The sequence below is a fragment of the Papaver somniferum genome, chromosome 9, assembly GCF_003573695.1.
Source record: "Papaver somniferum cultivar HN1 chromosome 9, ASM357369v1, whole genome shotgun sequence".
NCBI classification, from domain to species: Eukaryota; Viridiplantae; Streptophyta; class Magnoliopsida; order Ranunculales; family Papaveraceae; genus Papaver; species Papaver somniferum.
Genome location: NC_039366.1, coordinates 10,722,190 through 10,741,975, shown reverse-complemented (window position 1 = coordinate 10,741,975; position 19,786 = coordinate 10,722,190). Strand labels below are relative to the sequence as shown.

The 19,786-nt window shown below is 35.7% G+C and overlaps 2 protein-coding genes, 2 non-coding genes and 1 pseudogene across 4 annotated transcripts; all 5 read right to left on the bottom strand.

The window, feature by feature from the left end:
* Positions 1-1,131: 1,131 nt before the first annotated feature.
* On the bottom strand, positions 1,132-1,287 carry LOC113314481. The gene has a single exon (XR_003342422.1). It is a non-coding gene; the product is annotated as a U4 spliceosomal RNA (small nuclear RNA).
* An 8,342-nt stretch (positions 1,288-9,629) lies between these two features.
* LOC113314480 lies at positions 9,630-9,785 on the bottom strand. The gene has a single exon (XR_003342421.1). It is a non-coding gene; the product is annotated as a U4 spliceosomal RNA (small nuclear RNA).
* A 2,191-nt stretch (positions 9,786-11,976) lies between these two features.
* On the bottom strand, positions 11,977-12,342 carry LOC113311346. Its single transcript, XM_026560186.1, has one exon. The coding sequence runs from the start codon at positions 12,340-12,342 to the stop codon at positions 11,977-11,979; it is 366 nt and encodes a 121-aa protein (XP_026415971.1).
* Positions 12,343-13,280: 938 nt separating this feature from the next.
* LOC113313631 lies at positions 13,281-17,124 on the bottom strand (annotated as a pseudogene).
* A 672-nt stretch (positions 17,125-17,796) lies between these two features.
* Positions 17,797-18,453, bottom strand: LOC113313656 (the record flags this gene model as incomplete). Its single annotated transcript, XM_026562452.1, has 2 exons — positions 17,797-18,266; positions 18,393-18,453. Coding segments are annotated over 2 exons (531 nt in total), but the record flags the coding sequence as incomplete, so codon positions are not given.
* Between the last annotated feature and the right edge of the window lie 1,333 nt (positions 18,454-19,786).

Genomic DNA, 19,786 nt, shown 5'->3' with positions numbered 1-19,786 from the left:
CAAAAAAAATCTTTATTTTAATCAGTTTTTGGCATTTTATTTCCGTTATGCGGATTAATTTGTATAATAATAATACATAACTAACTATATGAAAATATCTACGTACTTTGTCCCTCTTGAAAATTTTGTCCATGATCAACACTTGGCATGGAGACAGAAAGAAGTAACTGTAATTCTATAAAAACTGCAACATGGGTACAGAATAACTCATAATTATGTTGGACAATTGGCAAGAAAGCATACCTGTAGGGTTAGACCATTGATAATTTAGTTGGTAGTGTACACAAGATGTAATTAAGTTATGGGTATGTCACAGACTTGAACCATAAAAATGTGCTACACTTCACTTGATCGGATTTGTTCTTTTGGTACATGAAATGTGCTTCACTATCTCAAGACGTGATGGATCATTTATGGTATGAATTTTTTGGCCATCTTTTTATAAACATGCTAATTTTGTCTTTTATGCATCTTAATATTAATATTATGCGCTTAATAAGCCTCCGACAACTTTATATTCATATTAATCCTAATTGAGTCAACAGTGCGTCAAGGCTCCAAGAAGAAATTCCCTCTTCATAATGTGCCGGTGAAAAAAGAAAAAGAAAAAACAATCAAGCATTATATTGTAGATGCGTAAACATCAATAAGAAAAAATACTCATTTCTTTACCCAAAAATGCTTGGCAAGCCGCCATTTTGAACAACACTAAAAAAACACCCTAACATGCCGCACTTTTTGGTGGGTCCCATGGCATTTAAATAGGACCCACCACTTCCCCAAAGGTTCATCGCACTCTTGATTGGACATATAGTTTTGGTGTTGTTGAAAATGACAGTTCGTGCCCATTATCTACATAACTTTTACACTTTTAATTTGTACCTTTTTTCTGCTGAAAAGTCCACGACCATAGGTGGACTTAACAATTTCCATAAAAAGAGGGAGCTGTAAGAAACCGTGTAAGATAATTGGAATAACATTCAAAACAACATTAAGTACATCGCAGTATTACCGGAAGATCATTGTTGAACTTTCCAACTGTTATAAGAGCTAGTTAACAGGTTGATTCTCATTGTAGTTACCAAAATAAAAGCCGACACGTGGCCAAATTTAGGTTTTTCAGTTTTGTAGGGTTTTACCCTTGATTAGAGGGAGCCCTTCCAGAAATTCTCGACGGCCTCTGGAGACCCAAGGCCGAGGAGGGGGTTTGGAAATAGTTTTCAACCGGCAATTGACGCGCCTCGGTTATTACCTCATTAGTTGCGTCATTGCCCCAAGCGCAAAGATACCAAACAACAAAAGCATGAGCTTGTTTTTATAATACCATCATCCACATCCCCGACTCTGATGTCAACAATATGGGATTAACTCACAGCAGAAATGAGAAAAGCATTTTTATGAAACAAGTACGTGCTGGTGGAATGAAACAATCGGGTCTTCTTGTCCGACTCTGGGAGTTTTTCAACCACTGAAAACATAAGAGAATATTGTGTTATCAAATCAAATTGAACTAAAGAATAAAGTAAACACAACACTTGTAGTTAGCAGACTATAATTCGGTTACCAAAAAAAAATTGCATCGTAACCGAACTACATATTTCAACAGTTCGGTGAGCCATAAAAATTATTGACAAAACCGAACTCATACTTAACTTTTGAAAATTTTAGTTCGGTTACGAGAGTTTTTCTTTTTGCGAGCACGCCGAACTACATATTTCAACAGTTCGGTTAGCCATAAAAATTATCGACAAAACCGAACTCATTCTTAACTTTTGAAAAATTTAGTTCGGTTACGAGAGTTTTTTTTGCGAGCACAGCGAACTACATATTTCAACAGTTCGGTTAGCCATAAAAATTATCAGCAAAACCGAACTCATTCTTTCAAAGGAAAAATTGAGTTCGGTTACGAGAGATTTTTTTGCGAGCAGATCGAACTATGTAGTTCGGTCACCAGATATTTTTCAATTTTTGCAAGCACACCGAACTGTTCTTATTTTTGGAGTTCAGTTAGCAATTCTGGGGTTACACAAAAAATTCTCTTAGCCGAAATATCTACTGTAACTACCATTTTCAATGAGTTTTGATAATTTCTAATCGATTTCTTCAACAAATAACGAATTGAAAAGAATGGGTATGAAGGAAATTACCCGCGGATTTGCATTTCACTTGAATCAGACTTCTTGGTTGTTGTTGGATGATTGATTTTTCCTATATGTGGGAGTCCTGGACTCAATCCTGTAAGTCTAGGCGTTTGCTTGGCACGCATTACTAATAAAGATTTATTAATCGACGATGATTTTTTTTCGAAATGACGATTAACGTCGATGTCTACGAAGAAGAAGAAGAAGAGGAAAAGAAGAGAAGAAAAAGAAGATGAAGAAACAAAAGAATAAAATCAGTTTTGAAACTGATTTTTATCTTTTAATATAGGTTTTAATTAGTGGGTTGGATTAGTGGGTTATTAGGGTTAGTTATAACCTTAGTATGATGTTTGTATATATGAAGGTTTCCTACTGTAGAAATTTCATGAAATTCTGATCACTTTAGGTACACCAAAGTGTGAGAAATCCGGAACTGAATTCTGTATGCACGTATTGAAAGTAGTCGGGTTCTGAGTAATGTATCTTTTTAATGAACTGTTGGAATGCTATGATTTTTGAGCATGTTGTGGAATATTGAGTTGTAAGTGTACCATAAAAATTTAAAGAGGATCAGGTAAGTATTATTACTGCAAAGATTGGACAATCTGAAACTGTGTTTCGGTGAAACAGAATTCCTTTACAGCTATCTTCATAATTTGTTATGTCATCATGCATTAATTGGCTTGCTACTTTGTATGGGTGTCATTGAGAATCAGTATCACTTGTTAAGTCATCTTATTTAGACACATACTTCTCTTCTATTCTATATGCCAAAGTTCAGTACAGTGGCGTACTTCATTCCGCATTGGCGTGTTTTAGCCAATTCATACGGTGCTTTTGTTATAATGATATCTTTAAATTCATCCGTTGGAATATGATGAAATTTGATTATGTCGTAGTTTACCTTGTTATAGAAGTACAGTAAAATTTTCACGCGGATCAGGTCACGTTTGCTACTGCAAAGCTTGCACAATATATCACTATGGTCTCCTGAGTTTAAATCCCGAATAGGGGACTGATTCCTATTTATCTCATTCTCCGCTTATCGGACAAAGCTGAAATTTTAATATGATGTTTGTATATCTGAAGGTTTCCTACTGTAGAAATTTCATGAAGTTCTGATAACTTTAGGTACACCAAAGTGTGAGAAATCCGGAACTGAATTCTGTATGCACGTATTGAAAGTAGTCGGGTTCTGAGTAATGTATCTTTTTAATGAACTGTTGGAATGCTATGATTTTTGAGCATGTTGTGGAATATTGAGTTGTAAGTGTACCATAAAAATTTAAAGAGGATCAGGTAAGTATTATTACTGCAAAGATTGGACAATCTGAAACTGTGTTTCGGTGAAACAGAATTCCTTTACAGCTATCTTCATAATTTGTTATGTCATCATGCATTAATTGGATTGCTACTTTTCATGGGTGTCATTGAGAATCACTATCACTTGTTAAGTCATCTTATTTAGACACATACTTATCTTCTATTCTATATGCCAAAGTTCAATACAGTGGCGTACTTCATTCCGTATTGGCGTGTTTTAGCCAATTCATACGGTGATTTCTTTATAATGATATCTTTAAATTCAACCGTTGGAATATGATGAAATTTGGGTATATCGTAATTTACCTTGTTATAGAAGTACAGTAAAATTTTCACACGGATCAGGTCACGTTTGCTACTGCAAATCTTGCACAATATATGACTATGGTCTGCTGAGTTTAAATCCCGAATAGGGGACTGATTCCTATTTATCTCATTCTCCGCTTATCGGACAAAGCTGAAATTTTAGTATGATGTTTGTGTATCTGAAGGTTTCCTACTGTAGAAATTTCATAAAGTTATGATCACATTAGGTACACCAAAGTGTGAGAAATCCGGAACTAAATTCTGTATGCACGTATTGAAAGTAGTCGGGTTCTGAGTAATGTATCTTTTTAATGAACTGTTGGAATGCTATGATTTTTGAGTGTATTGTGGAATATTGAGTTGTAAGTGTACCATAAAAATTTAAAGAGGATCAGTTAAGTATTAGTACTGCAAAGATTGGACAATCTGAAACTGTGTTTCGGTGAAACAGAATTCCTTTACAGCTATCTTCATAATTTGTGTCATCATGCATTAATTGGCTTGCTACTTTGCATGGGTGTCATTGAGAATCACTATAACTTTTTAAGTCATCTTATTTAGACACATACTTCTCTTCTATTCTATATGCCAAAGTTCAGTACAGTGGCGTACTTCATTCCGTATTGGCGTGTTTTAGCCAATTCATACGGTGATTTCTTTATAATGATATCTTTAAATTCAACCGTTAGAATATGATGAAATTTAGGTATATCGTAATTTACCTTGTTATAGAAGTACAGTAAAATTTTCACACGGATCAGGTCACGTTTGCTACTGCAAATCTTGCACAATATATGACTATGGTCTGTTGAGTTTAAATCCCGAATAGGGGACTGATTCCTATTTATCTCATTCTCCGCTTATCGGACAAAGCTGAAATTTTAGTATGATGTTTGTATATATGAAGGTTTCCTACTGTAGAAATTTCATGAAGTTCTGATCACTTTAGGTACACCAAAGTGTGAGAAATCCGGAACTAAATTCTGTATGCACGTATTGAAAGTAGTCGGGTTCTGAGTAATGTATCTTTTTAATGAACTGTTGGAATGCTATTATTTTTGAGTGTATTGTGGAATATTGAGTTGTAAGTGTACCATAAAAATTTAAAGAGGATCAGGTAAGTATTAGTACTGCAAAGATTGGACAATCTGAAACTGTGTTTCGGTGAAACATAATTCCTTTACAGCTATCTTCATAATTTGTTATGTCATCATGCATTAATTGGCTTGCTACTTTGCATGGGTGTCATTGAGAATCACTATCACTTGTTAATTCATCTTATTTAGATACATACTTATCTTCTATTCTATATGCCAAAGTTCAGTACAGTGGCGTACTTCATTCCGTATTGGCGTGTTTTAGCCAATTCATACGGTGATTTCTTTATAATGATATCTTTAAATTCAACCGTTGGAATATGATGAAATTTGGGTATATCGTAATTTACCTTGTTATAGAAGTACAGTAACAATTTCACACGGATCAGGTCAAGTTTGCTACTGCAAAGCTTGCACAATATATGACTATGGTCTGCTGAGTTTAAATCCCGAATAGGGGACTGATTCCTATTTATCTCATTCTCCGCTTATCGGACAAAGCTGAAATTTTAGTATGATGTTTGTGTATCTGAAGGTTTCCAACTGTAGAAATTTCATGAAGTTCTGATCACTTTAGGTACACCAAAGTGTGAGAAATCCGGAACTAAATTCTGTATGCACGTATTGAAAGTAGTCGGATTCTGAGTAATGTATCTTTTTAATGAACTGTTGGAATGCTATGATTTTTGAGTGTATTGTGGAATATTGAGTTGTAAGTGTACCATAAAAATTTAAAGAGGATCAGGTAAGTATTATTACTGCAAAGATTGGACAATCTGAAACTGTGTTTCGGTGAAACAGAATTCCTTTACAGCTATCTTCATAATTTGTTATGTCATCATGCATTAATTGGCTTGCTACTTTGCATGGGTGTCATTGAGAATCAGTATCACTTGTTAAGTCATCTTATTTAGACACATACTTCTCTTCTATTCTATATGCCAAAGTTCAGTACAGTGGCGTACTTCATTCCGCATTGGCGTGTTTTAGCCAATTCATACGGTGCTTTTGTTATAATGATATCTTTAAATTCAGCCGTTGGAATATGATGAAATTTGCGTATGTCGTAGTTTACCTTGTTATAGAAGTACAGTAAAATTTTCACGCGGATCAGGTCACGTTTGCTACTGCAAAGCTTGCACAATATATGACTATGATCTGCTGAGTTTAAATCCCGAATAGGGGACTGATTCATATTTATCTCATTCTCAACTTATCGTACAAAGCTAAAATTTTAATATGATGTTTGTATATATGAAGGTTTCCTACTGTAGAAATTTCATGAAATTCTGATAACTTTAGGTACACCAAAGTGTGAGAAACCGGAACTGAATTCTGTATGCACGTATTGAAAGTAGTCGGGTTCTGAGTAATGTATCTTTTTAATGAACTTTTGGAATGCTATGATTTTTGAGCTTGTTGTGGAATATTGAGTTGTAAGTGTACCATAAAAATTTAAAGAGGATCAGGTAAGTATTAGTACTGCAAAGATTGGACAATCTGAAACTGTGTTTCGGTGAAACAGAATTCCTTTACAGCTATCTTCATAATTTGTTATGTCATCAAAAAGAAATGGACTGAAAATACCGCAAGGTAATTTTACCTTTATCTAATGTGAAGTTTTGAGTTTTTTGGTTAAGTTATATCCGGGTTCTACTTGACGAAGTTTTCTTTTTGTGTTTTATTCAGGTAAATATTACTTGGGGGATGGTGGGTTTGCAAACCGACGATATTGTTTAACACCATTTCGTGGCCAACGTTATCATTTGAAGAATTTTCTGGTACGGGTAATCATGCGAAAAAGGCTGAAGAATTATTTAACATGCGTCATGCTTCTTTGAGGAATGTAGTTGAAAGATTGTTTGGTGTTGTGAAGTCTCGTTTCTTGATCTTTAAGACTCAACCTCCATTTCCGTATCAGGTGCAAGCGGAGATAATGACAGTTTGTGCAGGCCTACACAACTTCTTACGAAAAGAATGCCGTTCAGATGAGTTCCGGTCGAGGAAGAGGAAGATAGCCATCCATCAACGCTTGTAAATGCGATGAAATTTTGACACAACAAACTCAAGAACAACAACGTCAAGAAGCTAATACATGGAGAAAGAGTATAGCGGATGATATGTGAAAAAATGTTTGTAAATTGGACAGGACCTGCAGGGACGGACCCAAAAATTATTATTGGGTGGGGCTAAATTATTGAATAAGTCAACGACATATTAAATGCAAGAATAAGTCAACGAGATATTAAACGCAAATTAGCAAAACAACACACAACAAGAAGGGATTTTACTAGAGGCACCATAATTTTTAATTTAGAGATTCTATATTTTCTCGTCTCTTACTTGGTCTTCTATATTTATTTTTATAGGTTTGCAGTAAGAGCCAAGTGTATTGAGTGTAAGCAAACCATGGATGGAATGGTATATGCCCAGCCAATATCGCATCAACAGTGATCTTCGAGTGGGTGAATCTCCCGGAGGCTCTAAACAGAAAGCTAAGCTTCGCAACACTTTCATCACATTACTTGGTTTTGTGCAGGATTTCTTGTTTCCTTTGTTGCACTCTAGAAACTTACTGTCTCTTGATAGCCGCTGCAAATGCACACTGAAAACATATGGCCTTATCTTCCTTGATAATTGTCTGAGTTATATTTTTCTTTTGTAATGAATGATCTTATTATACAAAATACAGTTTTCATAATATAATTTTATTTATTTGCGCAAAGTCAATACATAACATTAACACGGTCACCTCTTAGTGATAGCAAGTAGCTAGTATCCAAATTAAAGATATGCATTGTGGACTTTATTTGGTTGGAGATAGCATCTTGGATATTTTGTGGCACCATAGAAAACTGTGGTACAGTGGAAAGCATTGCCTACATAACTTTGGTAACTCAAATGAATAACAACAGGCAAAAAGAGCTCATTTTGCCAGTGAGGATACAGGTTGAGTTGATTGGATTGTGTAGGATCACCATTGAGGTAAAAAGTATTTGTTTGATTAAAAGAGTGATTGCGTTGTGAAGAAAAGAGAGTTTACCTAGATTTACCACATAATTCCACTTTAAGAGGGAATGGAGTATGCTCAATTTCTTTTGTGCGTTGGTTTACCATTTTCATAGGCGTTTTTATCTTCAAATATTTCCTCCATCATCTGAATCTCCAAGTTTTGTTCCAAAAATGATAAAATTCATATCAACCCAACAAATGGACGACTTATAGGGGTACAGAACATGCAATACTAGGTAGCAGTGGGGGTTCTATCAGTTGGCACCGGGGCTACAATACAATTGTTGCAGCAAAGACAGCGTACTAAAAAAAAATTGGACATATGAGGGGGCGGGCTAAAGCCCAGTTTAGCCCCCTCATAGGACCGTCAGTGGTTTATGGCACGTCACAGCACATTAAAATTCGAGCACAGTTGCACATCATTGCACAATACGTGACCTGACACATCATTGGAACAACACGTTATCTTAGTGTGTTGTGTTGTGCCATACAAATAGGCACATTGTCATGGCATAGCACGTGGCACGTGTAAGCGCACGGCAAAGCACAACACGCGAAGCAAGCACGTCAAATCATGCGTAAAATACAACGCAATACATCATATTTCATGTACATTTTGCAAAAAAAATCTTTATTTTAATCAGTTTTTGGCATTTTATTTCCGTTATGCGGATTAATTTGTATAATAATAATACATAACTAACTATATGAAAATATCTACGTACTTTGTCCCTCTTGAAAATTTTGTCCATGATCAACACTTGGCATGGAGACAGAAAGAAGTAACTGTAATTCTATAAAAACTGCAACATGGGTACAGAATAACTCATAATTATGTTGGACAATTGGCAAGAAAGCATACCTGTAGGGTTAGACCATTGATAATTTAGTTGGTAGTGTACACAAGATGTAATTAAGTTATGGGTATGTCACAGACTTGAACCATAAAAATGTGCTACACTTCACTTGATCGGATTTGTTCTTTTGGTACATGAAATGTGCTTCACTATCTCAAGACGTGATGGATCATTTATGGTATGAATTTTTTGGCCATCTTTTTATAAACATGCTAATTTTGTCTTTTATGCATCTTAATATTAATATTATGCGCTTAATAAGCCTCCGACAACTTTATATTCATATTAATCCTAATTGAGTCAACAGTGCGTCAAGGCTCCAAGAAGAAATTCCCTCTTCATAATGTGCCGGTGAAAAAAGAAAAAGAAAAAACAATCAAGCATTATATTGTAGATGCGTAAACATCAATAAGAAAAAATACTCATTTCTTTACCCAAAAATGCTTGGCAAGCCGCCATTTTGAACAACACTAAAAAAACACCCTAACATGCCGCACTTTTTGGTGGGTCCCATGGCATTTAAATAGGACCCACCACTTCCCCAAAGGTTCATCGCACTCTTGATTGGACATATAGTTTTGGTGTTGTTGAAAATGACAGTTCGTGCCCTTTATCTACATAACTTTTACACTTTTAATTTGTACCTTTTTTCTGCTGAAAAGTCCACGACCATAGGTGGACTTAACAATTTCCATAAAAAGAGGGAGCTGTAAGAAACCGTATAAGATAATTGGAATAACATTCAAAACAACATTAAGTACATCGCAGTATTACCGGAAGATCATTGTTGAACTTTCCAACTGTTATAAGAGCTAGTTAACAGGTTGATTCTCATTGTAGTTACCAAAATAAAAGCCGACACGTGGCCAAATTTAGGTTTTTCAGTTTTGTAGGGTTTTACCCTTGATTAGAGGGAGCCCTTCCAGAAATTCTCGACGGCCTCTGGAGACCCAAGGCCGAGGAGGGGGTTTGGAAATAGTTTTCAACCGGCAATTGACGCGCCTCGGTTATTACCTCATTAGTTGCGTCATTGCCCCAAGCGCAAAGATACCAAACAACAAAAGCATGAGCTTGTTTTTATAATACCATCATCCACATCCCCGACTCTGATGTCAACAATATGGGATTAACTCACAGCAGAAATGAGAAAAGCATTTTTATGAAACAAGTACGTGCTGGTGGAATGAAACAATCGGGTCTTCTTGTCCGACTCTGGGAGTTTTTCAACCACTGAAAACATAAGAGAATATTGTGTTATCAAATCAAATTGAACTAAAGAATAAAGTAAACACAACACTTGTAGTTAGCAGACTATAATTCGGTTACCAAAAAAAAATTGCATCGTAACCGAACTACATATTTCAACAGTTCGGTGAGCCATAAAAATTATTGACAAAACCGAACTCATACTTAACTTTTGAAAATTTTAGTTCGGTTACGAGAGTTTTTCTTTTTGCGAGCACGCCGAACTACATATTTCAACAGTTCGGTTAGCCATAAAAATTATCGACAAAACCGAACTCATTCTTAACTTTTGAAAAATTTAGTTCGGTTACGAGAGTTTTTTTTGCGAGCACAGCGAACTACATATTTCAACAGTTCGGTTAGCCATAAAAATTATCAGCAAAACCGAACTCATTCTTTCAAAGGAAAAATTGAGTTCGGTTACGAGAGATTTTTTTGCGAGCAGATCGAACTATGTAGTTCGGTCACCAGATATTTTTCAATTTTTGCAAGCACACCGAACTGTTCTTATTTTTGGAGTTCGGTTAGCAATTCTGGGGTTACACAAAAAATTCTCTTAGCCAAAATATCTACTGTAACTACCATTTTCAATGAGTTTTGATAATTTCTAATCGATTTCTTCAACAAATAACGAATTGAAAAGAATGGGTATGAAGGAAATTACCCGCGGATTTGCATTTCACTTGAATCAGACTTCTTGGTTGTTGTTGGATGATTGATTTTTCCTATATGTGGGAGTCCTGGACTCAATCCTGTAAGTCTAGGCGTTTGCTTGGCACGCATTACTAATAAAGATTTATTAATCGACGATGATTTTTTTTCGAAATGACGATTAACGTCGATGTCTACGAAGAAGAAGAAGAAGAGGAAAAGAAGAGAAGAAAAAGAAGATGAAGAAACAAAAGAATAAAATCAGTTTTGAAACTGATTTTTATCTTTTAATATAGGTTTTAATTAGTGGGTTGGATTAGTGGGTTATTAGGGTTAGTTATAACCTTAGTATGATGTTTGTATATATGAAGGTTTCCTACTGTAGAAATTTCATGAAATTCTGATCACTTTAGGTACACCAAAGTGTGAGAAATCCGGAACTGAATTCTGTATGCACGTATTGAAAGTAGTCGGGTTCTGAGTAATGTATCTTTTTAATGAAATGTTGGAATGCTATGATTTTTGAGCATGTTGTGGAATATTGAGTTGTAAGTGTACCATAAAAATTTAATGAGGATCAGGTAAGTATTATTACTGCAAAGATTGGACAATCTGAAACTGTGTTTCGGTGAAACAGAATTCCTTTACAGCTATCTTCATAATTTGTTATGTCATCATGCATTAATTGGCTTGCTACTTTGTATGGGTGTCATTGAGAATCAGTATCACTTGTTAAGTCATCTTATTTGCACCCCTAAAATTTTTGTTTGCATCCATAGCAAATTTTTGCACCCCTCCCATGATTTTTGACTCCGCCCCTGCACTGAGATCCTTGCTTCGGTAGCATGCTAGTTTGATTCTCAAGACTATGAGCTCGTTTCCTTGCCGTCCAAAAAGAAAACTTAAATATCAAAGAATCGATCATGGAAATAATCAAAACGAAATTTAAATAAAAAATTCGATTAACAAAACCAACATAAAAACGTATTCTTTATTGATCAGAAATACGAGAAAATTCCATGTTATCAAAACTTGGAGCCACAAAATTAGAAGCAGTGAAAAGGTTAGATAACAATAAGATCTCAACTCATCTTTGATAACCTCTTTCCCACAATAGCAAAAAAAAATATTACCAAAACCCTATAAAACCCGAATTCTTAATACAAATCTAATTTCACATATAGTTTAGTTTCAATAAACCAAGATTATATTAATAAAAACCTCCAATTTACAAATCTCACTGCTATTTTAGGAATTGCATCAGACAACTGTCTAATAAATCTTGTTTGTAAAAGTAAAGCTAGAAATTAACACTCAAAATACAATGCTTTTGCCTTTTATATACTAATCTTCCCATAATCCCATAGCCTTGACAACAAAAGCAGACCCAGCAACAACAGCAGCAGCAAAAATTGGAGGTACAAAATAATCCATTCTAGATTTTACAAACAAATGAGCAGGAAAACATAAAACTTCACCTGGGTTATCAATTGGTACTCTTATGTAACCTTCTTCAATCTTACATGACCCTTGATTATGTTGTTGTTGTGTTGAAAACGATGAAGTTGGTGATATAGCTGACATGAATGCAATTTCAGGTGATAATGAGGATATTGCTACTGTGATTGTTAACAACACAGTCCATACAAGTGCATAGATTAACAGTGGATGGTTACTTGAAAATCTCTTTATGAACGAATATAGACTCATAACTTTGAAGATTGTTTGTGTGTATGTTCTTGATTTGTGGGGAATTAGGGTTTTATTATAGGAGATAAAAACCTAATCTCTAATTCTCAACTACTTTTGTGGTGTTTTTGTTGGAGTTGATTTGGTGTGGTTTTGAAAACTAACTCCCCTTATAAAATCAGAGCAGTTTTGTTTTTCGAATTGACGAAATTGCCCTTGATTTGTTATGATGATTACTGACTAGAAACGCTTATTATGTGAAAACTGCTCCTCAGAGGTTTAACTTGTTGCTGTTAATTAGGTGCAATTATTAGGTTCCACATACAATGAGAACATGCCATTTGTTCGCCACTTACTGGATAGATGCGATCTGACGTGTTTTCATCCGTTTCGCACTCTTTCTTGTGTGTTCGGGGCCTGTGCAGGCGGGTACCAGAAATGCTGTGCAACCTATATCATTACTATGTCAGATATTGAAAACAGATTTTCCTAAATCCAGTTAGCAAAGCTGGAAATGAAGTCGCTAATAAGAAGTGTTCAAGGTGAGGGGTGATAATCTATATTCCTTGTGCTGCCACACCTTGGTTTCTTCCTCGGTTGATCTGGTCTGAGGTGCAGAGGGACTGATGCCTCTCCCCCTCCGGCCAACTTACAGGCTTGCACATGAGTTCGTTGTTTTAGAAAGCTGCGTTGTAGAACCTATGAATTGGGATGTGGATGCGATCAATCACAATCCTGCCAGCCGTCCTTAAAATCCTTACCTGTTTAATACGGCTCTCTTGAATTGCTTAAGGGCCACCATCTCAAGTCTTTTTCTTGGACCCAGAGAAGACTCGAAAGTCTCTTCCTCAGAGAAACATAACTTCCTATGTTTATTCATGTGGAATTGTCAATGACTTGATTCGAATATAGGGACAGCCACAATACGTTTCAAACTTCAATTGATCAGAGAGACGGGCAAACAAAACAATTCTTTCTTTTCTTGTTTTTTCTGGTTTTGATTTGTTTTTTTACATGACAGAACAAGGAAACACAGCCACTTGAATCTCCAAGGATAAAAACCTAAAAAGATTCTTCTTAGTGATGCACATGACAACACACTTTTTTTTGGCATTGAAGCATTATGTTATCGAGATACTAAGACAAAGACCGAGATGATGAAAAAGCTTTCTCTAAACGCAGAGTGAGAAAGAGAAAACAAACCACCGCGAGGATAAGAGCAGCTATCATAATAATTATCATTGCCTGCAATGTGATGTGCGGATACAAGAAGAACACGACTGCAATTGATGCGCTCTGCCAGACTTTGAGCTGAGCAAATGCACCTTCCTGCATCACCAGTGACCCCAATAAGAACATTCTTCATTAGTAAGTCATCTACACAAATCCCAAAACAGAAAATTGTACCAAAAAAATAGACATGGGGTAAAACGCTGATACTGGTATCCATTGTTCTTTCTCAAATACTGCCAAAGTAGTGCATGATACTAGTTCTGTCCACCAGTAAGTTTCAGAAAAATAGACAGTTAGAAAAACAAGTATATATTCCACTATGGGAAAATGGGACAAAATCTAATAAAGCTTTAGTAGCTGAACTGCCCTAAATCTCTTTACGAAGACTACATCATATAAATGTTCAACTAATGGGCTATTTAGAACAACAGGTAACACTCTGATGGAGCTAAACTAGACTATTTTATAAAGGATGTCCTCCTCAAGGACTGCTTTGTCTTCTTAAATCAAATTAAGATCAAACTCACAAAGTGTACTGAATCTACCGATGGTAATCCCAACTGATTCAAACTTGACAGAAAGTTAACAAATGTAACATTCACAAGTTTATCAAAATCAAACAAATACCGTGTCATTTTTGAAAAGGATTCCAAGCAATGCATTCAGCTGTGTATTGAATACTGAGTCTCCAACTCCCAACATGGCTGCCATAAGAAGTGGGTAAACATAACCAAGAAAACCAGAAGAAGCACTGCATCACAGGAAAAACATAGCCACCAAATTCATGTCAAACACACTCAGAGCTAGATGAATTTCAGATAATTTTGGTAAGGTATGGGTCCGCCGGATATGCACCTGTAACCCAACAGAATCCATAAAAGGACAACAAGCTGAACAAAAGCTCCAGATGCAGTAATCAGTGTAATTGAGGAGAGACCCGATGTGAATCTCCCAGCAACCAATGAACTCTGACACAATGACCACCTCCATAATTAGATTAACCAAAACCACTTCAATCACCGGATTGATTAAATCAGCAATGTTTTATCTATATACAGTATTAATACTTATTAGGCAGGTTTGAAATTGAGGTTAAACAAGTCAGCCTCTGAACTTCATTACTCGACCGAATAATTCATTCCTATCAGATTAGAGAACTTACAATTGCACCAAAAACTCCATACAATGCCATTGAACCGCCCACACCTGACACACCTAGTGCTGGTTTGACAATCTCCTTAGTGAACTCAGCCCTGACACCGAAACGGCAAACAAAAAGGAAATTTATGAGAAAAGTATTGGGTCTATTGAATCATAATACACAAGATTTGCGCATACACCAGGAACTCACCACACGAAAGCTTGTTGTAAGCCTGAATACGCAATTAGTGGGATAATTAACAGCATTCTCTTGTCAAGTAAAGGAGCCACAACCAGATCCCAGAGAAAAAACACAGATTCACAGAAACTGGGAGAAGCTTTTGGTGTTAAGAGATCTAGTCCTTCATTGTCTCTTTTGTTCAAGAAGCACAGCAGTATGGAACCTAATGTCAAAAATCCGAGGAAGACTACAAACAATAAGGTAGTTCCACTTGTAGTTCCTTCCTGTACAGATTTGAGACATACCAGTATTCATCAATTGATATAAGAAACAACGTAAACTTCATCAGCATATTGGCATGTGACAAACAACAATACAGCAATGCAATCAAAATGCCTGGATTAATGGAGATTGCAATTTAGTCTTATATAAAGTATCGATGTGTTATTATGTACGAAGAGCATAAATGATTAAACACACCTCGCCATCTTTCAACAAAGCTAGGGAGATCAGATTTCCAACAAACTGCATCATCAAAAAAACCACAAAAGCAAGTCAATGACATGATTTACAGAATAGTAGAACGCCTAGTAAACATCTTAGACCCTGTAAGCATGTTAAAAATGCACCTGGTGACTTGCAAAGTATCCAAAAAATACTCCATTGAAGCTTCCAATGATCGTTCCTTCATGCAACTGGTAATCTTTGGCATGGCTTCGTGCAGTAGAAGTGAGATAAGTTCCCTGGAAAGCAAAAATATAGGTTCAAATTCTAACGTCCACAAAAGAAAAACATATAAAATCGAGACAGAGAGACTGAAAATGCCAGACAACCTCTCCAACCCAGATAATTGAAGCACAGAAACCAAGGTATAAAGCTGCAGGAACCATTGAGTACCTGCAGGAAAAAACAGTTAATAAATTGACTTGTGCTTATTGAAATACATAACAAACAGATATCAGACACAGAAATATATATCCGTAACTGTACTTGCCCAGTTGCCCTGACGAATTTTGGGTTCAATTGATCAACATTACCTATACCTGAACCACGTTATAAAAGGTTGGGTGTCGAAGTTACTAGAATTTACTAAAAGGATGACATAGAGTAACTTACACTCTATGTCACACTAAGAGGGTCAGTACCTACCAGCCAAGCTCGTACAGTATATGAGAAATGAGACTTTACTAAAATACGTATCTGACGAAGTTTATATTTTGTCCAGTTGTACCCCCACAAGCTTAATTTTCTCAAATAACATATCACCAGAATGCTTGTCCAGATTCAAAAATGAACAACATACGGCAACCAGACTCAATAATACTCATTCAAGAGCCTCTCACAAATCAACACACAAAGTCAACTTATTCCATAGCACCACAATTTATCAAGAACAAGGACATCAACAATCAAAATAACATACTCACCAAGACGGTATCAAATTGGCAGCCACATATAACCAATATCCAGTACTACCCAGAATCAAAGCATTCTTCGACGACCCCAACATCCTAACTGTAGTCGATGCAAATAACGAGAAAAAATAAACGATACATACAAAATCCCCAATGTTGTAGTCCCCAAATCTTGCGCCTGAAACAAAAAAAAAAAAACAAATTCAGCAAATCCCCAATTCTAAACTCTTCAAATCCATGAAATTTCAAAATAATAAACCCAAATTAGTGGGATAATCAATCACTTACAGTATTAACAGTACTCTGGAGATTCTGAGCAGCTCCATAAGCCAAGAAAATCAACAAGAAAGAAGAACTCAAAATATGTACATCTCTTGTATGATTCTTCAATGATGAATTCGTCTTCTTCCCATCAGAAACAACCAACGGAGCTTCTTCGTCGCGGTGAGAATTCATCGAATCATCCATCACTCTCTCAAATTCTATCACTCACTCTTACCAACCAATCAAGACGACTAAATATACACAGTTTATCTGATTGATTAGCCGGCTAAAATCATGAATTAACTGATAAAAATTAGCCGGCTAAAAATCAAGATTTTGGGTTTCTTCCTATCAATCACTGATTTTCAATTATAGAAAGATCCCAAAATTCATTAAATAAAGAGATGGTTAAACAGAAGAAAACAAATATGAATAATAAAACAAATTTAAAACTAAAATAATTCAAATGATTGGATTTTGATGTTTCAACGAGAACCCGTTTTAGGGTTTTTCTTTTACCAGGGTGATTTCCAATTTGGCGCGGTTTTGATTTTAGCTAAGAGTAGAGATGATAATGTTGATCGGAAAAAAAAAATGAAATGAAATGATATTCGTTTGACTATATTTTCACTGGTCAACTAATCTCAATCTTTTATTTATAAATCTTGACCAGATCTAACGGTTGAACTCCTCGGACATCAAAAATTATATTTGAAAGGAGTAGATTAGATTCTTGTTTTGAACCAGACACAACATGTTGATTTATGAACCACTGAGAAGCCCAGTATCACCTACTTTTGTGTTTGGAAAGAGCTCGAAAGGCCGCGAATTCGACCCTTGCCCCCTTCACAAATATAGGGGGATTGAATCAGAAAAGAAAAACAAACAGGGGTTAGTCCTCGAGTGATTTCGGGGGAGTTGAGTGTATTTTAAATCTCAGAGAGTTTGAGAGAGTGTAGGGAGTTTGAGAGAGTTTGGTGTTTTTGAGTTCAGGAAGTTTGGGGGAGTGTAGGGATTTTGAGAGAATTTATTAGAGGGAGTTCGGGGGAGTTTGGGGGAGTTTGAGAGAGTTCACTCCTAACTCATTCTCTTTTAAGAAATAATAAACCCTCATTTGCAAATAACATTGATCTTTAATCAAAAGAAAAAAATAAATGAAAATGATCATATCTCTGTATCAATAGTATATTATTTTGTGTAACGAGATATTTTTTTCCCTTCAATTTAACGGTCTCCATACAATTCTAACTCCCTTTGTTCACGAACATTTTCCCACATATCATCCGCTATACTCTTTCTCCATGCATTAGCTTCTTGACGTTGTTGTTCTTGAGTTTGTTGTGTCGAAATTTCGTCGTCATTTACAAGCGTTGATGGATGGCTATCTTCCTCTTCCTCGACCGGAAACTCATCTGAACGGCATTCTTTTCGTAAGAAGTTGTGTAGGCCTGCACAAGCTGTCATTATCTCCGCTTGCACCTGATACGGAAATGGAGGTTGAGACTTAAATATCAAGAAACGAGACTTCACAACACCAAACAATCTTTCAACTACATTCCTCAAAGAAGCATGACGCATGTTAAATAATTCTTCAGCCTTTTTCGCATGATTACCCGTACCAGAAAATTCTTTCAAATGATAACGTTGGCCACGAAATGGTGTTAAACAATATCGTCGGTTTGCAAAGCCACCATCCCCCAAGTAATATTTACCTGAATAAAACACAAAAAGAAAACTTCGTCAAGTAGAACCCGAAAATAACTTAACCAAAAAACTCAAAACTTCACATTAGATAAAAGTAAAATTACCTTGCGGTATTTTCATTCCATTTCTTTTTGTCATTGCGTCGTTAAGTATTTTCGAATCATGAGCAGACCCTTCCCATCCACTGAGCACGTATATGAACTCCAAGTCGAAGTTGCAAACCGCTAACACATTTTGAGATGTAATTCCATGTCGATTCCGATAAACGGCTGCATTTCTTTTCTCTACCATTGCTGGGATATGTGTGCCGTCCATAGCTCCAATGCAATCCTTAAAGTAAGGATACAATCGTGTACTCTCACGAATTTTAAATGGAATTGCACTTGTTGGCTTAGCCATCATCCTCGGAGCTATAGCATTTAAAGCTCGCAACATCCTGTTGAAGTTTTTACTAACTGTCCATACAAAATTATTGTGTGATGGAATTCAACAAATTTGGTCTTGTTGCAAAGCTAAGAAACTCCTCTTTAACATAAAAATTATATCGCAAAGGAATGAGTTTTATAGATATGTCAGAATCATCTCGACAAACAGGGCAGAAATCACGTTTTCAGGACTTGAATACGTCGTCAGAAAATTTTAGATTTCACAATCTTTACTCAAAAAATCATAAAAAAATCATTGTGTGATGGAATTCAACAAATTTGGTCTTGTTGCAAAGCTAAGAAACTCCTATTTAACATAAAAATTATATCGCAAAGGAATGAGTTTTATAGATATGTCAGAATCATCTCGACGAACAAGGCAGAAATCACGTTTTCAGGACTTGAATACGTCGTCAGAAAATTTTAGATTTCACAATCTTTACTCAAAAAATCATAAAAAAATCATTGTGTGATGGAATTCAACAAATTTGGTCTTGTTGCATAGCTAAGAAACTACTCTTTAACATAAAAATTATATCACAAAGGAATGAGTTTTATAGATATGTCAGAATCATCTCGACAAACAGGGCAGAAATCACGTTTTCAGGACTTGAATACGTCGTCAGAAAATTTTAGATTTCACAATCTTTACTCAAAAAATCATAAAAAAATCATTGTGTGATGGAATTCAACAAATTTGGTCTTGTTGCAAAGCTAAGAAACTCCCCTTTAACATAAAAATTATATCACAAAGGAATGAGTTTTATAGATATGTCAGAATCATCTCCACAAACAGGGCAGAAATCACGTTTTCAGGACTTGAATACGTCGTCAGAAATTTTTTAGATTTCACGGTCTTTACTCAAAAAATCATACAAAATTCATTGTGTGATGGAATTCAACAAATTTGGTCTTGTTGCAAAGCTAAGAAACTCCTCTTTAACATAAAAATTATATCACAAAGGAATGAGTTTTATAGGTATGTCAGAATCGTCTCGACAAACAGGGCAGGAATCACGTTTTCAGGACTTTAATACGTCGTCAGAAATTTTTTAGATTTCACGGTCTTTACTCAAAATATCATACAAAAATCATTGTGTGAT

What these genes read in the sequence shown, in the direction of transcription:
- LOC113311346 (XM_026560186.1), bottom strand. Translation starts at nt 12,342, where the DNA reads ATGAGTCTATATTCGTTCATAAAGAGATTTTCAAGTAACCATCCACTG.